The sequence below is a fragment of the Monodon monoceros genome, unplaced genomic scaffold (genome assembly GCF_005190385.1).
Source record: "Monodon monoceros isolate NGI ecotype Baffin Bay Population unplaced genomic scaffold, NGI_Narwhal_1 Super_Scaffold_6, whole genome shotgun sequence".
NCBI lineage: Eukaryota > Metazoa > Chordata > Mammalia > Artiodactyla > Monodontidae > Monodon > Monodon monoceros.
In genome coordinates this window covers 39998778-40015981 of record NW_021703783.1, presented here as the reverse complement: position 1 = coordinate 40015981, position 17204 = coordinate 39998778, and the positions used below count along the sequence as shown (strand labels likewise).

The 17204-nt window shown below is 46.3% G+C and overlaps 2 protein-coding genes and 1 pseudogene across 2 annotated transcripts in view; 2 read left to right on the top strand and 1 right to left on the bottom strand.

Moving 5' to 3' along the window:
* The window catches only part of KRT7 (keratin 7), a 17995-nt gene extending 14470 nt beyond the window's left edge, over positions 1 to 3525 (bottom strand). Inside the window, exon 1 of the mRNA XM_029205351.1 lies at positions 3415 to 3525. The gene's annotated coding sequence lies outside the window, so the exon portion shown is untranslated. The remainder of the gene's footprint in view (positions 1 to 3414) is intronic.
* A 1096-nt stretch (positions 3526 to 4621) lies between these two features.
* LOC114886159 (methyltransferase-like protein 7A) lies at positions 4622 to 13586 on the top strand. The gene is made up of 3 exons (XM_029206710.1): positions 4622 to 5093; positions 12129 to 12257; positions 13555 to 13586. Exons 1-3 carry the CDS (start codon positions 4622 to 4624, stop codon positions 13584 to 13586), a joined length of 633 nt encoding a protein of 210 aa, XP_029062543.1.
* Positions 13587 to 14673: 1087 nt separating this feature from the next.
* Positions 14674 to 16069, top strand: LOC114885480 (annotated as a pseudogene).
* The last annotated feature ends 1135 nt before the right edge of the window (positions 16070 to 17204 follow it).

Genomic DNA, 17204 nt, shown 5'->3' with positions numbered 1-17204 from the left:
CCCCCCCCCCGCCAACCTGGATCTGCCCTCTGGAGGCTATGCCCTGCCCATGCCAGGAATCCCTCCCTTCCCCGCCACCCCCATTGCTTCCCTAGAGCCTGGCCTGGGAACTCTGGCAAGGCAATGTTGGTGACCCTGAATAAGTCGCTGCCCCACCCTGGGCCACAGCTTCTTCACCAGAGATGAAATCCTCAGGTTCGTGGGGAGAGGGAGCTGGGAGGACACTACAAAGGGGAAACGGTCTGTGGGCTTTTCAGGCCCAGGGTGCAGCCTCGCCTCCGGCCACATTTCCCCATTCCAGACCCACCCAGGATCCGCCCATCGCCTCCCCATCCCCTCCCCCAAGCGTTCCTGGTGGCTCCAGCCCTCACCAGTCTCTTCCTGTCTCTCCATTCCTAGGCCAATGCCATGAGCCCTCTGGGTGCCAGGCTGCCCACAGAAACACCCTCTGGAGGGCTTCACGAGGAGTGTCAACACCAAGAGGCCGAGGATCAAATTCCTGCCCCACAAGACTGCCCCGTCCATTGGTTCATCTAAACCCAGTCTCCCACCAGCCCATGCCTCTGCTGGCCTCACAGAGACCCTGTGAGGAGATTCCGGGCATAATCTTGAGATGAATTCATTTCCAAAGCCTTTCGCAGTTGTCCTTCCGTAATCCAGAGGCTCGCTTCCATCTCTGTAGCGTTCTGTCACACAGACACACACACACACACACACACATACACACACACCCGCCATGCACATCACTTGTCCTCCCACTGCCCGCCTGGCCTCCCCTGCATCTCTGGACCCAGCTGTGAACAAACAAGCAGCCCAAGTTCCGCAGCCCTGCTTGGTGTCACTAAACCTGTCCAGATACCACGGTCCTGCAGCCCTCAAAGCTGGAAGTGGCCGGTCCTCTCTGGAGAGGTGGGGGAGACATTCTTTCTGTCTCCATTACTCATTGTCCAGCCCCTCAAAACACCTCCTCAAATTCCTAAAGTATCAAATATTTAAGGCATAATGTGTTTTCATTGTCTTGGAATTCCAATGATTGCCGTCATAACAAAAGCCATGTAATATCTTCTCATGGAATGTAATATCTTAAAAATAAAGTCAAGGGGATTCCCTGGTGGCGCAGTGGTTGAGAGTCCGCCTGCCGATGCAGGGGACACGGGTTCGTGCCCCGGTCCGGGAAGATCCCACATGCCGCGGAGCGGCTGGGCCCGTGAGCCATGGCCACTGAGCCTGCGCGTCCGGAGCCTGTGCTCCGCAACGGGAGAGGCCACAACAGTGAGAGGCCCGCGTACCGCAAAAAAATTTTAAAAAAATAAAGTCAAATGACAAAACACATATATGACAGCCAACAGGCTTTCCAGAAGAGACAAATCCATAAGGAAAAGACAACGCAGCAGAAAAGAGGGCAACAGACGTGGATATTATCAGCCAATGCTTATAGAGTACTTACTTAGCATGTGCCTGGCCCTGTTCTAAGCACTTCGCATAGTGTGCGTTATTATCTCATTTTAAGAAGAAATTGAAACACAGCGAATTTAAGTAAATGGCCCGTGGTCACACAGCTAGTACGTAGAAAAGCCAGGATTTGAACCTTGGCAGTTTGAACTACTAGGTAACTTATTAAAAAAGAAAAGAAAGAAACAAAATCAAATAGTAAATATGAAAAAAAAATACTCAACTTCATTCAAATTAAAGAAATGCCACAGAATAGCAATAAAAAGCCATTTGCACCTGTCAGATTATCAAAGACTAGTTTGCTAACAGTGTTGGAAAGTGTGTGGGTAACAGAAAGTTCTGTCCTTTGTGCGCGGGGTCATCTATTGGCGCATCTTCTTTAGAGGGCAATTTGGCAATAGCTATCAAAATTAAAGACATTTGCCTTTACCTCAATAAACAAAACAAATAAAATGAATACACTTGTCCTTGATCAAGTACATTCACTGCCACGAACTTATCCTACAGATGTTCTCACCAAAAGTGCACACATACATGTGGTCTGTACCTCCATTATTTTATACTAGAGAAAAACAGGAAACAACATAAATGCCCATCAGTGGGATGTGATTCAATGCACTGGGCTACATACATTCAGAGGAATGCTATCTATTGAAAAAAAAAGCCTTTATATACTGATTGAAATTTTACCTTTATATATTGATTGTACAAAATCACTGTACTTTTTAAAATGTCCCAGGAGGCTCATGCTATACCACGTCCATCCCCTCCCCTGTGGCTGGTCCCTGCGGGCCCCACAGTCACCTCCTAATCCCCTGGCCACTCCCTCACACTCACCAGGGACTCTGGCACCTGGTCCTGTGTGATCCTCTTCACCCTGGCACCCTCATCTCCAGGCACGTGACCCACTCAGCATCTTAGCCTGATCATTCCTTAGCTCCTCAGTTCCAGTGACTTTCACGTTCATCCTTTTTCTCTTGTCTCTGCCCTTGTCCCCTCTCTAGACCCTAAACTGGTTCGTCTCTGAAGTTTCAAACTCTGATCTCACACCACGGTACCATTCATAACTCTCTGACTTTCAGCAGTTGGGTTCTTCAGCCACACCAGCTTGTCCAGTCCTGAACCGAATCATTCCATTTTCTAACCCCCCTACCCTCCTTCACACTTTCTTTCCAGCTTGGACTCCTTGTACCCCTCCTTCTCTGGCCCCTACCCTTCAGTCTCCTACACCTGGATAGACCCCCAGCCCTGTTTAGCCTAAATGCTGACCTTCTCTGCTCTAAACTGCAATGCCTCGTGAAGAAAACCATATCTTCAAGATCCGGTGTCACCACTGACTCACAGTCCCCAGGCTCACCTGCATCCTCTTTGCTACTAAAGGCTTCTCTCTGCCTTTGGTCAGCAATTTCTCCCAGTCCCCCTGGTTGCTGCTGCAAAGTTTCTTTACTCTCTTCCTATCGCCAACCCTGTACCCTACACCCTCGTTCTCAGCAATAGATCATAGCCTTCTTCTTCACTGAGAAAATCAAAGCCCTCTGGTTAAAAACTCTCTTACCATATATACGGGAATAAAGACACAGACCTACTAGAGAATGGACTTGAGGATGTGGGGAGGGGGAAGGGTAAGCTGTGACAAAGCGAGAGAGTGTCGTGGACATATATACACTACCAAACGTAAAATAGATAGCTAGTGGGAAGTAGTCACATAGCACAGGGAGATCAGCTCGGTGCTTTGTGACCACCTAGAGGGGTGGGATAGGGAGGGTGGGAGGGAGGGAGATGCAAGAGGGAGGAGATATGGGAACATATGTATATGTATAACTGATTCACTTTGTTATAAAGCAGAAACTAACACACCATTGTAAAGCAATTATACTCCAATAAAGATGTAAAAAAAAAAAAAAAAAAGGAACTCTCTTATCTTTTTTCCCCCACTATCTTCTTTCCCCCACCTGAACTTACCTCCGCACCCATCTTTTCTCTCTGCCTCCAGGCTCTGAGGACAGATTGTCTCTCCACCTGCGCCCTGGATGCCAACGTCCCGCACCTCCTCAGATACAGGCTTCCATTCCGTGGCCATCACTCCCTAGTACAGTCACCCTCTCCTTCTCCCCTGTCCCTCCCCTCCCTCTGACGGCCTTCCGTTTGTCTGCATGCACGTTCATTGGCGCTGTAGGGGTAGAAGCCGAATGTCAGTGGGCTGAGGTCTGAATGAGGTAAGGACGCGGAAACTGTGAGTGCTGAACACAATTTCTAACGGAGCCTTGGCAGTAAGAGGAAGCGAGACGGGAAATTAGCTTGAAAGGAAAGAAAACTCAAGGAAAGGATTATTGTAGGATAAGAGACTTGAGCAGGCAGATTGGCAGAGGAGAAGGAGAAGGGCCGCAAAGAGAGATGTTAAGTATGAGAGGGGGGCGGAGCTAATTAAGGGAGCGAGGCGGGTGGAGGTGGAAGATGGATTTAAGAGTGGGCTGCGCGGTATCCAGCCCTGGCGTAGAGGACAAACGCCCTCGTCTATGGCAGGAATCAGCTAAGGGTGGACGAGGATCTAGATATTCCAAGGTGTGGGCAGAGCAGGCTAGTTCAGAGACGTTTCTAGACTCTAAGAGAATGGCTATTTCTGCTTCCAGAACATTCTCTGGGGCTCTCCTCACCAAATGCTCTACCCAATCATCCTATGCACGCACTCTCTCTGATCTCAGTCCGCGTGGCAGTGACTCTCCCTAAAGGAGATCAGCAGTCTCCAAGGAAACCAGGCAGCTCCAGGTGAAAGATGGGGACTCTGACTCGGCTGCGCTTCCCAGCTACACGACCTTGCAGCTACCTTCTGTGAGACTCAGTTTCTCCTTCTGTAAAATGGGGGATTAAGAGTGTCTGTCTCATGAGTCCTTTTAAGCATTGAAGAAGATAATGTGGAAAATGTACTTAAGGGCTCAGTAAGCGGGAGTTGGAGCACCTGCCCGTGGCGATTCCTACCATGTCTTTTCTGGTAGGAGCCCAAGGAGGTTGAGACTTGAGACACCACTTCCCTTGATGTGTCCTTCATTTGACGACTTGGTGCTACTGGGGGGTTTACAGGGTGTTCCATTCCCCGAGGGGGTGGCGCCACCCCCCACCCCGCTCCCATTCCTCCACCCGTCCCCATGGCTCTCTTTCCTGCACGCTGCCCATGGCAGTCCTCACCCACCCTCTCTTTCTTTCCGTCTGCATCCTGGCATTTCCCATGTACCTGCTGGACTTCCTGGGCTTGTGGAACCGGATATGCAAAAAATCGCTCCCCTACTTCTTGGCAAGGTTTACTGTGATGTACAACGAACAGATGGCGAGCAAGAAGCAGGGGCTCCTCAGCAATCTACAGGAGTTCGCAGGCCCCTCCGGGAAGCTCTCCCTGCTGGAGCTGGGCTGCAGCACAGGGCCCAACTTCAAGTTCTACCCACCTGGATGCCGGGTGACCTGTATTGATCCCAACCCCAACTTTGAGAAGTTCTTGATCAAGAGCATTGCTGAGAACCGACACCTGCAGTTTGAGCACTTCCTGGTGGCTGCCGGGGAGGACGTGGTGGTCTGCACACTGGTCCTGTGCTCCGTGAAGAACCAGGAGCAGATGCTCCAGGATGTGTGCAGAGTGCTGAGGCCGGTGAGTGCGGGGCGTGAGTAGGGAGGGACCACCTTCACTGCGTGTTAAGCTGCTAGAGCATCGGGCTGCACAGACGCCTGTGGGCTTCAGGTACGGCTCCCACGGGCCTTAGACAAGCCACTTCATTCATTCCTTTGATCATTGATCTATTCAACAAACATTTAAAGAATGCTGACTCTGTAGCAGCACTGTCTTTCCGGGGTGAGAAATGAGCCTCAGAGAGGTTAAATGACTCGCACAAAGACAGATGGCTCATAAAAATGGCAGAGACACAACAAAAATCCAGGTGCCCTAACTTCTAGGTTAAGAAGACCTAGGCCAGAGATCTCACCAAGCCATCCCTCTAGTGGCTTCCAACCTGGGGTCACCTAAGTCCCATCACAGACTCCAATTTTCTAACTATGAGAGCACTGAATCTCCCGGAGGGCTGCCAGAGCGTCTCCCTTCTGCAACAAATGAGAACGCGTTAAGCGCACAGATAGCCGTCTTCATTTATGGCATATATTCTTCATTTTTCACCTTGGGGCCTCAGGAGTTATCTACATACCATTCTCTAGCCCTTTCCTCAAGCAACAGTCATTAATCATTTGTAGAAAATGAACAACTATGCTGGGAAAGAAAGGGAGAGTCAGGGCAGAGCAGTTCTCCAACGACATTGCAGATGGTATCACCTTGCATCTTTGACCTCTGTTAACTTTTCAGAGTTCCTTACGTCATTGTCTTTAATTATAAAGGCAATTAATCAATGTGTCTTACTTGTTTAAAAGAATTCAAAAATTCAAGAAGAACATAGAGGGAAAAATGAAAGTTCTCCCTTCACTTCCTTAAATCCCAGTCCCCTTACCTGTCCCTGTTAGTCACTATGTTAGTGCGTGTCCTTATGGTTTTTTCTTTTTTTAATTCATGTTTCTCCTCTCTGGTGTTTGGCAGTTTTTCTATCTATCTCAAGTTTACTAATAATTACTTTCGGATTTCAAGTTATATTTGAACCAGTACTTCCCCATCAACATACCAAAAGTATATAGTCATGTGACACCCTCCACCTATTTTGTATTTTATTTCCAAACCCTCATCCCCTCTTTCCTCTCAACACCATCATCTCTCTATCCCATCTCCTGGGATTGGTTGAAATAATCTGTCATTTTAAGTTCAACTTCCTGCTAAGGATTTTTCCCCTTGTCTTCTATTTCAAAGATCTTTTCTGATTTATAACATAGTTAAAAGTCAGTTTATCATCATCCATTTACTTGCTATAGATTTTACTAGATTTATTGCTCTCCACTGCTTGATATGCTTTTGGTCTTCTTTTATCTCGAGATGTCTCTGTTTTCATTCAAATTTAATTTTCATTTGTCTTAACTACCTTCTTGAATAGGTTCCTGAGAAATGGTTCATGGATCTTGCAGATCTGAGAATGTCTGCCTTCTACCCTAATACTTTAACAATATTCTGGCCAAGATTCCTCCCCCGGAAGCTGTGAGTCTTTCCCATGGCCCTCGGGCTTTCCAAGTTGCAGACGATAACTTCAGTGCCGGTACGCGGGCCTCTCGCTGTTGTGGCCTCTCCCGTTGCGGAGCACAGGCTCCGGACGCGCAGGCTCAGCGGCCATGGCTCACGGGCCCAGCCGCTCCGCGGCATGTGGGATCTTCCCGGACCGGGGCACGAACCCGTGTCCCCTGCATCGGCAGGCGGACTCTCAACCACTGCGCCACCAGGGAAGCCCTAGCTGGTTAGCTTTTTATCCTATTGGTTGAGTATCCCAGCAGGACAATGGGAAAAAGAAAGCCTCCCTTCCCCACTTCAGCCACCATTTTCCCAGTATGCCCCAGATATAGATAGATCGAAAGATGGATGGACCCCTTATTTTCTCTCTTGCACTTGAATCCCTGTTTCCTGCATTCTATCTCTTCCTCTTTCTTAGTTTACCCCTTAGTTTTGATAGAGCATATCCTCCAGCTTTCTGAGAAAGGTGAGGTAAATGTGTTGATAAAATGCATGTCTGAATATTCTTTATACTCAAAAGTAATTGAGGGCTTCCCTGGTGGCGCAGTGGTTGAGAGTCCGCCTGCCGATGCAGGGGACACGGGCTCAAACTAATTCATAGTTTGTACAGCTATAGAATTCTGAGTTGGAAAATATTTTCCCTCAAAATTTTTATGGTTTTCATTGTCTTCTGGCTGCTAATACTACTGCTGACAAGTTTGAAGTCATTCTGATTCTAGATTCTGTATATGAAACTTTTTTCTCCTCTCTGTAAGTTTGTAGAGTCTTCTCTGTTCCCAGTAAAATGATTTGTTATCTGTTGGAGATTTAGTGGTCCATTTCAACCTGCAAACTTATGTCCTTCAGTTCTGGAAGTTTTTCTGGGATTCTTTCTTTTTTTTCCCTCCCCTTATATTTTCCTTGTTCTCTCTTTCTGGGATTCTTCTTACTTAAATGCTGGACCTCTTTGAACTGGTTCCCTAACTTTCTTATCTTTGATGTCCTATTTCCCTTATCTTTACCCTTTTTCTCTATTTTCTAGACTTCCTTCATATTCTTTTCAAAGTAATTTACACAAGTTTTCATTTCTGCTATCATAGTTTTTATATTTCCAAGGGCTGATTTTTTTTTCTAACTAGGCATTTTTTATTGTATCCTGTTCTTGTTTCAAGAATAATCTATCTTCTCTTTTTCTTTGAAAATATTAATAAAAGGGAGATTTTTAGTTTTAATATTTTCATCTCCCTAGTTAGTCTCTGCTTCCTCCAGATTTTTTTTCCTGTTTGTTTTCTGAGCTTCAGTTTTTATGTTGGAGGCTCTTCTCAGATGACTATCGGTCCGTGACTGATTACTCACATTTCCAGAGGCAGCACTAACAGCTCCATGAGCATGCATGAAGCATGTCAATGCTAAGCTCTCTGTAGAGTGAGCTAGCTAAGCTATTCACATGGAGAGATTCCAGTAACAGTGTTCTGGGTCTTTCCTTTGCAGCTGGTCAGAAAAATCTTCCAAACCCCTTCCTGGAATCTGTAAGTCTGACTTCTATCATTCTGGAAAACAAATGAGAGAAGAGGGCTGGGGGTCTCAGCACTTGCTTGTAAACTTTACTTCATTCACCATCTTTTCAGTAAGGTGTCTATGCCCCACTGTGCCTTGTTATAAAGACCCTCTGTTTAACCAACTCCAGAGAATAAAACTGAAGTCCTCTGTGGAGGTGGGGAGGAACAGTGTCTGGCTGTTCTGAGGAGGGGAGGGGATTCCAAGGTCCACTGGCTCATAAATAGATTTCAACCAATCTTCTAGATTTTTTAAATCAATTTTATTGAAGTACAATTTGCATACAATAAAATGCATCCATTTTAAGTGTACAGTTGGATCTGTTTTGGTAAAGGTGTACACTCGTGTAGCCACCACCAAAATAAAGATATAGAACATACCCATTACCCGCAAAGGATCTCCTTGTGCCTCTTTATAATCAATGCCCACAACCCTAGTCCCCAAGCAAACACTCATCTCTTTTCTGTCACTATAGAATAGATGTCTCTTCTAGAATTTCATATAAATAGAATTATACAGTAAGTACTCTTTAGTGTCTAGCTTTTTTGCTCAACATAAATTTTTTGAGATTCATCCATGCTGTTGCATGGGTAAGACTTCATTTCTTTTTATCGCTGAGTAGCACTCCATCACATGAATATAGCACAATCCATACCTTTTATGGACATTTGAGTTCTTTCCCATTTGGGGCTATATTGAATACCTGATATGAAAGCTCTTCTACATGCAGTTTTTATGGACATACATTTTCATTTCCCTTGGGTAAATAAATACCTAGAAATGGAGTTGCTGGGTCATAAGTAAATATATGTTTAACTTTATAAGAAACTGCAATGTGATTTTCCAAAGTGGTTATGCAATTTTACTTTTCTACCATCAACACATGAACATTCTAGTTGCTCCACACACTCACTAATACTTGATATTATCAATAATTCTAATGGGGGTTTGGTGGATCTCACTGTGGTTTTAATTTGATTTCCCTAATAATTAATAACATTAAGCATATTTTCATGTGCTTACCAGCCATTCATGCATCTTATTCTGTGATGTGTATGATCAAATAATCTACCCATTTTTAAACTGGGCTATTTGTCTTCTTACCAAGTTGTAAGTGTTCTTTCTGTATTCTACATTCAAGTTCGTTGTCAAATATATAAACTATGAATATTTTCTACCAGGCTGACTTGACTTTTCATTTACTTAATGACGTCTTTTGAAAAGCAAAAGGTTTTATTTTGATGAAGTCTGGTTTATCAAATGTTTTCTTTTATGCTTCACGCTTTTTGTGTCTTAGCAAATAACTCTCTCTCTACCCCAAAATTGTAAAGATTTTCTCTTATGCTTTCTTTTGGAAGTTATATAGTTTTACCTTTTATGTTAATGTCTATGATCCATTTATAGTTCGTTCTTGTGTAATGCATCAAATTCTTTTTTTTTTTTAATGGATACCCAGTTCTTCCAGGACCCTTTGTTGAAAAGACTATTCTTTCTCCATGGAATTGCCTTTTTGTCTTTGTCAAATATCAATTGACCATATATGTGTGGGTCTATTTTTAGATTCTATTCCATTCCATTGGTCTATGTGTCTATCCTTTTGCCAATATCATACTGTCTTAATTACAGTAGCTTTATATTAAGTCTTGGAATTAGGTATCTTAAGTCCCCCAGCGTTAAGCTCTGTTAGGGTAAGTTCAGAGTAGTCTTTACTCTGGACTACCTTGGGCTTTCCACTAGCACATGATCCTTCTGGGGTCTCTGCTGAGTGCCCCGGGTGTTTATTAAGGACTCTCCTCTCTGATTGGTTCTAACTTGAATGAGCTCTGAAAATCGTTCAGCTTACAACTCCCCAGTCATTCTTTGCCTAACCTCATGGAGTATCATTCTATGCATACAAGACTGGTTACTCAACCATAGACCCAAGGAGAATCCATGCAGATTTCTGAAGCGCTCTCTCTGTAGATGCCTTCTTTCTCCCAGCTGGCTTAAGAGTCAACTTTCTTGGGTCTAAGATAGTGTATTTAAAAACCTGGAGTTCTCCTCCCATGTGTCTCCTTTACTACTCACACAGAACACTTCACTTCTGACACTTCTGGTGGCCAAATGTACGGGAAGTTTTCCCCACACCAAGCAATTCTGCAACACCATCCAGATGTCCTACAATTTACTCCACTCTGGAACTTATCCACCTAGAGATAGGGTCAGGTCCCACAGATTAAGGGCTCAGTCCCACAAAATTGCCCCCTCCCTTCAGCCACCAGTCACAAGTCCAGGTGGTCAGGTGTGCTTCTGGTTGATTTGCTATAAATCTGAGGTTCCCACGACCCCTTCCTCAGGTTCCATTAATTTGCTAGAGTGACTCACAGAACTCAGGGAAATATTTATGTTAACCAGTTTATTAAAGGATATGATAAAGGATACAGTGGACAGCCAGATGAGAAATACATGGGGCAAGGTGTGGGAGGGTCCCAGGAGCAAGAGTTTCTGTCCCCATGGAGTTGGGTTGCATCACTCCCCCAGCCCCACCCATGGATGTTTTCAGAAATTTAGAAGCTCTCCAAATGCCCTTCTCTTGGGATTTTATGGAGGCTTCCTCACATAGGTGTGATCAATTATTAACTCCATTTCCAACCCCTCTCCCGTCTCTGGAAGATGTGGGGGGGGGGCAGTGGAGATAAAAATTCCAAGCTTCTGTTCATGGATTGCCATCCTGGAGCTCACCCAGAGCCTCCTGAAAAGAACAAAAGATGCTCCTAAGGCTCTTATCACTTAGGAATTTACAAGGGTTTTAGCAGCCCTGTGTCAGAGACAGGGTCAAAGACCAAATATTAGAACAAAAGATGCTCCTAAGGCTCTTATCACTTAGGGAATTATGAGGGTTTTAGGAGCTCTGTGCCAGGAATGGGAGGTTGGGGGGCAGAGATCAATATATTTATTTTTCTATTAGCTCACAGTTAGTTACAACTTGTTCTACTTTCTAGCTTCCAGAAGTGTTCTGCCTTAACCCTTGCTGTTCTCTTTGTCTTACACACAACAGTTCTGCTATAACATGATATACACATTCCTGAAAATCACAGTACTATGTGTACATCAACTATACGTCAATTTAAACAAAAGTTTTTTTTTTATCACCATACTGTGCAAAATCATGCAACAAAACCACAGAGCTTATGGAGGGGAAAAGGGGTTAGGGACACAATACTCAAAAATGTCATCAGTGACTCGTTAAAATGATAGGAGCCTAATAAAAACAGTAGCACAGTTTTACACATATTAAATGGCTAAGAAATACATAACAACTACAATAAATAAAGCGTTTTACCTGGAAAAAGACTTGACATTTGCTTGTGGACATGGGCACCGGAAGGGTTGCAGCTTGAGTTATTGTGAAGTTCTTGTGAGTTGTATGTTATTAGCAGGAGGAGGGTTACCTGAAATTTGATGGAAAGTTGTAACAGCTAATGTGGATGGGTGTGGGTTGTGAACTGAAACAGGTGGTAGTTGTTTGAGTTGTGTGCGTTTTGTGTATTTCTACGTGGCTCAGTGATCCACATTCACCCATGTGCCTTACATATAAAATTGTGCAAAAGCAAATGTGAAATTCACATTAGGCTCAAATCGTTCCATAATATATCAATCATGTTGAAATGAATTCTCATTTTCAAAACAACCAACTGTATTTTTATCCAAACAAACTTCACTTCAGTTTTTGTGAGTTTCGGAGAGTAAATATGTGTGTTCAATCTGCCATATTTATTTCTTTCCACAGGCGACTCCCCCAAGTAGACAGTGGGACCTGCCGGAGTAAGGACAGGTGACGCTCTGTCAAATTTCCCCACTGTCTAATCCAGCATCTGACCCCCAGTGGGTGCTCACTGATGTTGGTTTAATAGAGTTCCAATGAAAGTTGTTCTTTGGCCATTTAATGCATCAAACAGACAAAATATTTGTGTGAATTTATGAAGACACACTATTTAAAATAGATTCCCATCTCCAGGAGATGCCCTTAACTTCATGGAACATACAGCAGCCGAACATTCTAGCTGGAATTTCTCCGGTCAGCAATTCCTCAGCCTAGCTAGACACTTCTTATTTGAAACCTGTCAAGAAAAAGCCAGGGGCTTCCCTGGTGGCGCAGTGGTTGAGAGTCCGCCTGCCGATGCAGGGGACACGGGTTCATGCCCCAGTCCGGGAAGATCCCACATGCCACGGAGCGGCTGGGCCCATGAGCCATGGCCGCTGAGCCTGCGCGTCCGGAGCCTGTGCTCCGCAACGGGAGAGGCCACAGCAGTGAGAGGCCCGCGTACCGCAAAAAAAAAAAAAAAAAAAAAAAAAAGTCTCATTATGTCCATGTTGCCCACCACCTGAACAGGTTTTGCAGTCACTAGTCCAGAAGGTTAAAGCTTGAAGGTAACATTCTGTTCCTGGCTTAAGAGTCAGAAAATCACTGACAACGTTTCAAAAGCTGTAAGCATACCTACTGCCCAGATCTTGGTTTCTAGATACCATCCTCCACTAAAAGAAACTAATTTGCCACTGAGAAATGACAAATTCTAGGGCTGGGACAGATAAATCACAAGATGAGTCAGGACTATCTCGTTCCAGAAAGTTGGGAAGTGCTTAAAGGATGGAGGGACTATATCAAAAGGACACAGAAGCCAACTTGAAGGGGTTCCCACTGGCCAAAGCTGAGATAATCTGAGCCTCAAGATAAATAATAAATAAAATAGGGATCCCTGAGTCTATACCAATATAAATAAATAAATAGATAGATAGATAAATAAATAAATAAATGTGGAGTAGAGAAAGGGTTTTTTTTTCCCCTACAGAAGATGCCAACTAATAAATGTAGAAGTAATCTTGGATTTGTCAACGATCATAGTAATAATTAAACCAAGAAACATCAACGATGCTCGTGGAGGAAGTTTGGTGAGGATCAGGATATTTACATGGTCCCAAAGTGTCTTTCCACAAAGTGATTTTTTTTTCTATTTTATTTATTTTATTTATTATTTATTTTTGGCTACATTGGGTCTTCGTTGCTGCATGCGGGCTTTCTCTAGTTGCGGTGAGCAAGGGCTACTCTTCATTGCGGTGCGTGGGCTTCTTATTGCGGTGGCTTCTCTTGTTGTGGAGCACGGGCTCTAGGCGCGTGGACTTCAGTAGTTGTAGCACACGGGCTCAGTAGCTGTGGCTCGTGGGCTCTAGAGCGCAGACTCAGTAGTTGTGGCGCACGGGCTTCGTTGCTCTGTGGCATGTGGGATTGTCCCACCAGGGCTTGAACCTGTGTCCCCTGCATTGGCAGGCGGATTCTTAACCACTGCACCACCAGGGAAGTCCCAATAAATATATATTTAATCCATAAAAAGTCACCAAACTTTGTTGTCCTTGGACCTCTATGCCATTCCCCAGCGTTGTGTCCCCAGCAGCAGTGGGCAGGACCCTGCTGGTGCAGTAGACAGGGGAACCAGGAAAGGGCTGCCTTTGAAGCAGGTGTCCCAGCCTCCAGTCACTGAGGGATTGTGAGGTTTGGGGTTTTTGCTACCCAGCAAAGTTGCTGCTTCATTTTTTGCATATTTTAATAGGTTTAGTGTTTTCCCTGAGAGAGTTCTGCAAATTTCAAGAATGGAAAAGAAATAAATGTTTGTCGATGCATATCTCCTCTGTGTGAATATGAGCTGCTATAGGCGAGAGCTGTGCAAAGTCAGCCTCAAGTGGCACTGTTTTATCCACTCTTTCCCAGTCCCTAATAAGGGCTGGGCCACAGCCAGTGCTCAGTGAATGCTTTGTTTCTCTCTCTCTCTCTCTCTCTGTGTGTGTGTGTGTGTGTGTGTGTGTGAGAGAGAGAGAGAGAGAGAGAGATTTAATGGACTTTTTATTGCATGTCTAGGTGGCAGAGATAAGTCCCATCACCATACAACTTCCCTCCATTTTTCCACCTGCAAAGGCTCTCTGAGGCATCTCATCCCAAATCACGTGTTGTATGTGAATGTCTGGAGTGTGTTTAGTTACTGAGAGATGGGTAAGCCATAGTTAGATGCCCTTAGAAACCAGTAAGTTCCCAGCTTCAAAGAAGCAATGGCTCCTAGCGATAAGAAGCCAGGCACGGGGGATGTGCACAGTGTAGTGAAAATATTGAATGTCGGTTTTCTCCGGTGGGTCGGAGATGGGTTTAAATGCCCGCGCCCGTGGGCACGCCCGGAGCCGCGCGGCCGCGGAGACCACGATGCCGCTGCCGGGGACCGCAGCCTGCGAGAGGAGGCGGCTTCCGCCGAGGCCGGGCTGCTGCAGTGGCTGAGTTGCCAGGACAGCGCGCCTCAGAGCTGGGAGCATCTCCGTCCCTGGGGCCAAGATGCCTGCTTCTCTGTCCTCCCTCCTCCCTCTCGGCACCGGGGCGAGCGGCTCAGGTAGTTGGCCTGCCCGTGGAGTCGTTCTTCGGGCCTCAGCGCGGGGAGACATGCCCAAATTGGGGAGCGCTGTGACTTTCAGCCTCCCACTTCACCCCGGGAAGCCGACTTGCTGAAGCCGGAGCCACGAGGGGGACCATGGGAGGGACGCAAGTCAAATGCCTGACTTCCCCCAGTCCTATCCACAGTGCAAAGAGTGACTCCATTATAACCCAGTCGGAGGAGAAGGCAGATTTCGTGATTATTCCCTCTGAAGGAATAGAGAACAAAACAGAGGAGACAGACTCTCCATTATCCCGGGACTGGAGACCAGGCAGCCCCCGGCCCTATCTGGAGACTTCATGGGAAGAACAGCTGTTGGAACAACAAGAACATTTGGAAAAAGAAAAGGAAGAAGCCAGGAGAATGACATCAGGATTACAGGCCTTACTGCTCAATGGATCCTTACCCGAAGATGAACGGGAGAGGCCCTTGGCCCTCTGTGAACCAGGAGTCAATCCAAAGTCGTCTGGATCAGAGTATGGAGGAGAATCAGGACCTAAAGAAGGAGCTGCTGAAGTATAAACAAGAAGCCAGAAATTTCCAGGGGGTAAAGGATGCCTTGCAGCAGAGGCTGACTCAGCAGGACACGTCCGCCCTTCAGCTCAGACAAGAACTGCTGAGGGCAAATATGGACGAAGATGAGCTGCACAACCAGAACGTGGATCTGCAGAGGAAGCTAGACGAGAGGGATCGGCTCTCGGGAGAATATAAAAAAGAACTGGGGCAGAAGGACCGCCTCCTGAAGCTGTACCAGGCCAAGCTGGAGGAAGCACTTTGGAAACTCTCTGAGGCCATTTACCAGCAGGTGGATCTGAAGCGGGAGCTGGAACACAAAGACGTGCCTTTGACTCACTGTGTGAAAAGAGGGGCAGAGGAGGTGACCCACTGCAGCAGTCACAGCCCTCAAAGCAATGGTTTTCTCCTTCCAGTGGCAGGAAAAGGCGCTGCTTCAGTCACTCACAGAGGGAGCAGCGACCTGCAGCTCGTTCGGGATGCCCTCTGCAGCCTACGCAACAGCTTCAGTGGCCACGACCCTCAGCACCACACCATCGACAGCTTGGAGCAGGGCATCTCCGGCCTCACGGAGCGCCCACGCGCCATGGAGACCCAGAGGAGACAGGACAGAAGGGTTCGGGGCAAGTCACCCAGAACTCAAGCAGGTAGTGGATGCCGGGAGTCCTGGCCCCCGCATTCAAAGTTGCCTCACTCACAGAGCTCTCCAGCTGTCAGCAGCGCCTGCACCAAGGTGCTCTATTTCACTGGCCGACCACTTACGCCCTTCATGGTCAATATACCGAAGAGGGTGGGGGAGGTGACACTGAAGGATTTAAAAGCAGGTGTTGACCGGGAGGGAAATCATCGGTATCACGTCAAAGCACTGGATCCCGAGTTTGGCACTGTCAAGGAGGAGGCTTTCCACGATGATGATGCCATCCCTGGATGGGAAGGGAAAATTGTAGCCTGGCTATAAGAAGACCATGGAGAGAATTAATGCTGAGCATTAGATTGAGGGCTTGTGGAACTTGGCAATCCCTGGCTGCTTCACTCAGGAGAGGAGACTAAAACCAGAATACACTAAGAAGTTTTTAGTTTGTGCTGCCAAAACAGAAGCTTCTCCAACTGTGACCGCCGCAGGCCAGTCCTGTTTCTAGAAGTGCCTGGCACGTGTGGTCCTTAAAGTCCGTGTCCAAAAGTAGACCATGGGTTCTTGTGGAGTTCCTTGTCCGTGGGAACACAGTGTTTTATTCTACTCTGAGGGCAACAAACCGAAGGCCTTAACCAATGGGGATGGGTGATCCCCTCCTATATGGGCATGGCTGCTCTTATCTGGAACCTGGGAACTGGATGTATCACTCCTGTGTGTTACAGTATTATTTTAATTGGCCTCAGTGGTTGCAGCAATCAGAGTGCCAGCATTTGTACTCACAGACAAGGTGAAGGTACCAGCATTTTTGCTTCTTTGCAGCTATTGCAAACCAAGAATAACTCGTAAGGTGGTACCAAGGATGAAAGCCCACTCTTCAGGAATTTTTTGGACTGGACATGGATGGTGCTGAATTGTTGAATGGATTGAAAAAGGGCTGCCCATATTGTGCTATATACTACGCTAAAACCATAATTAAGTAAGAAAAAATATATATATATATTGAATGTTGCAAGAGATGCTCATCTCGGGCTTCCCTGGTGGCGCAGTGGTTGGGAGTCTGCCTGCCGATGCAGGGGACACGGGTTCGTGCCCCGGTCCGGGAAGATCCCACACACCGCGGAGCAGCTGGGCCCATGAGCCATGGCCACTGAGCCTGCGCGTCCGGAACGGGAGAGGCCACAACAGTGAGAGGCCCGCGTACCGCAAAAAAAAAAAAAAAAAAAAAAAAAAGAGATGCTCATCTCCACCTAAGCTCACCCAACACATGGCCACTGTCCATTGTGCTGAACGGTCAAAGTTTACAGAGACAGGGAAGGGCAGACCCCCTGCCCAGAGTCACGGGTATAGGAGAGAGGGTTCAAAGTAGGAATTTCCACATCTCAGATATTCACCAAAGCCTAGAGAAAGTTCATCTGGGTCTTCATTGGAGATCACTGATATCTAGATGAAGAAGAGAGGCTCTCGGGGAACCGAGACAGGG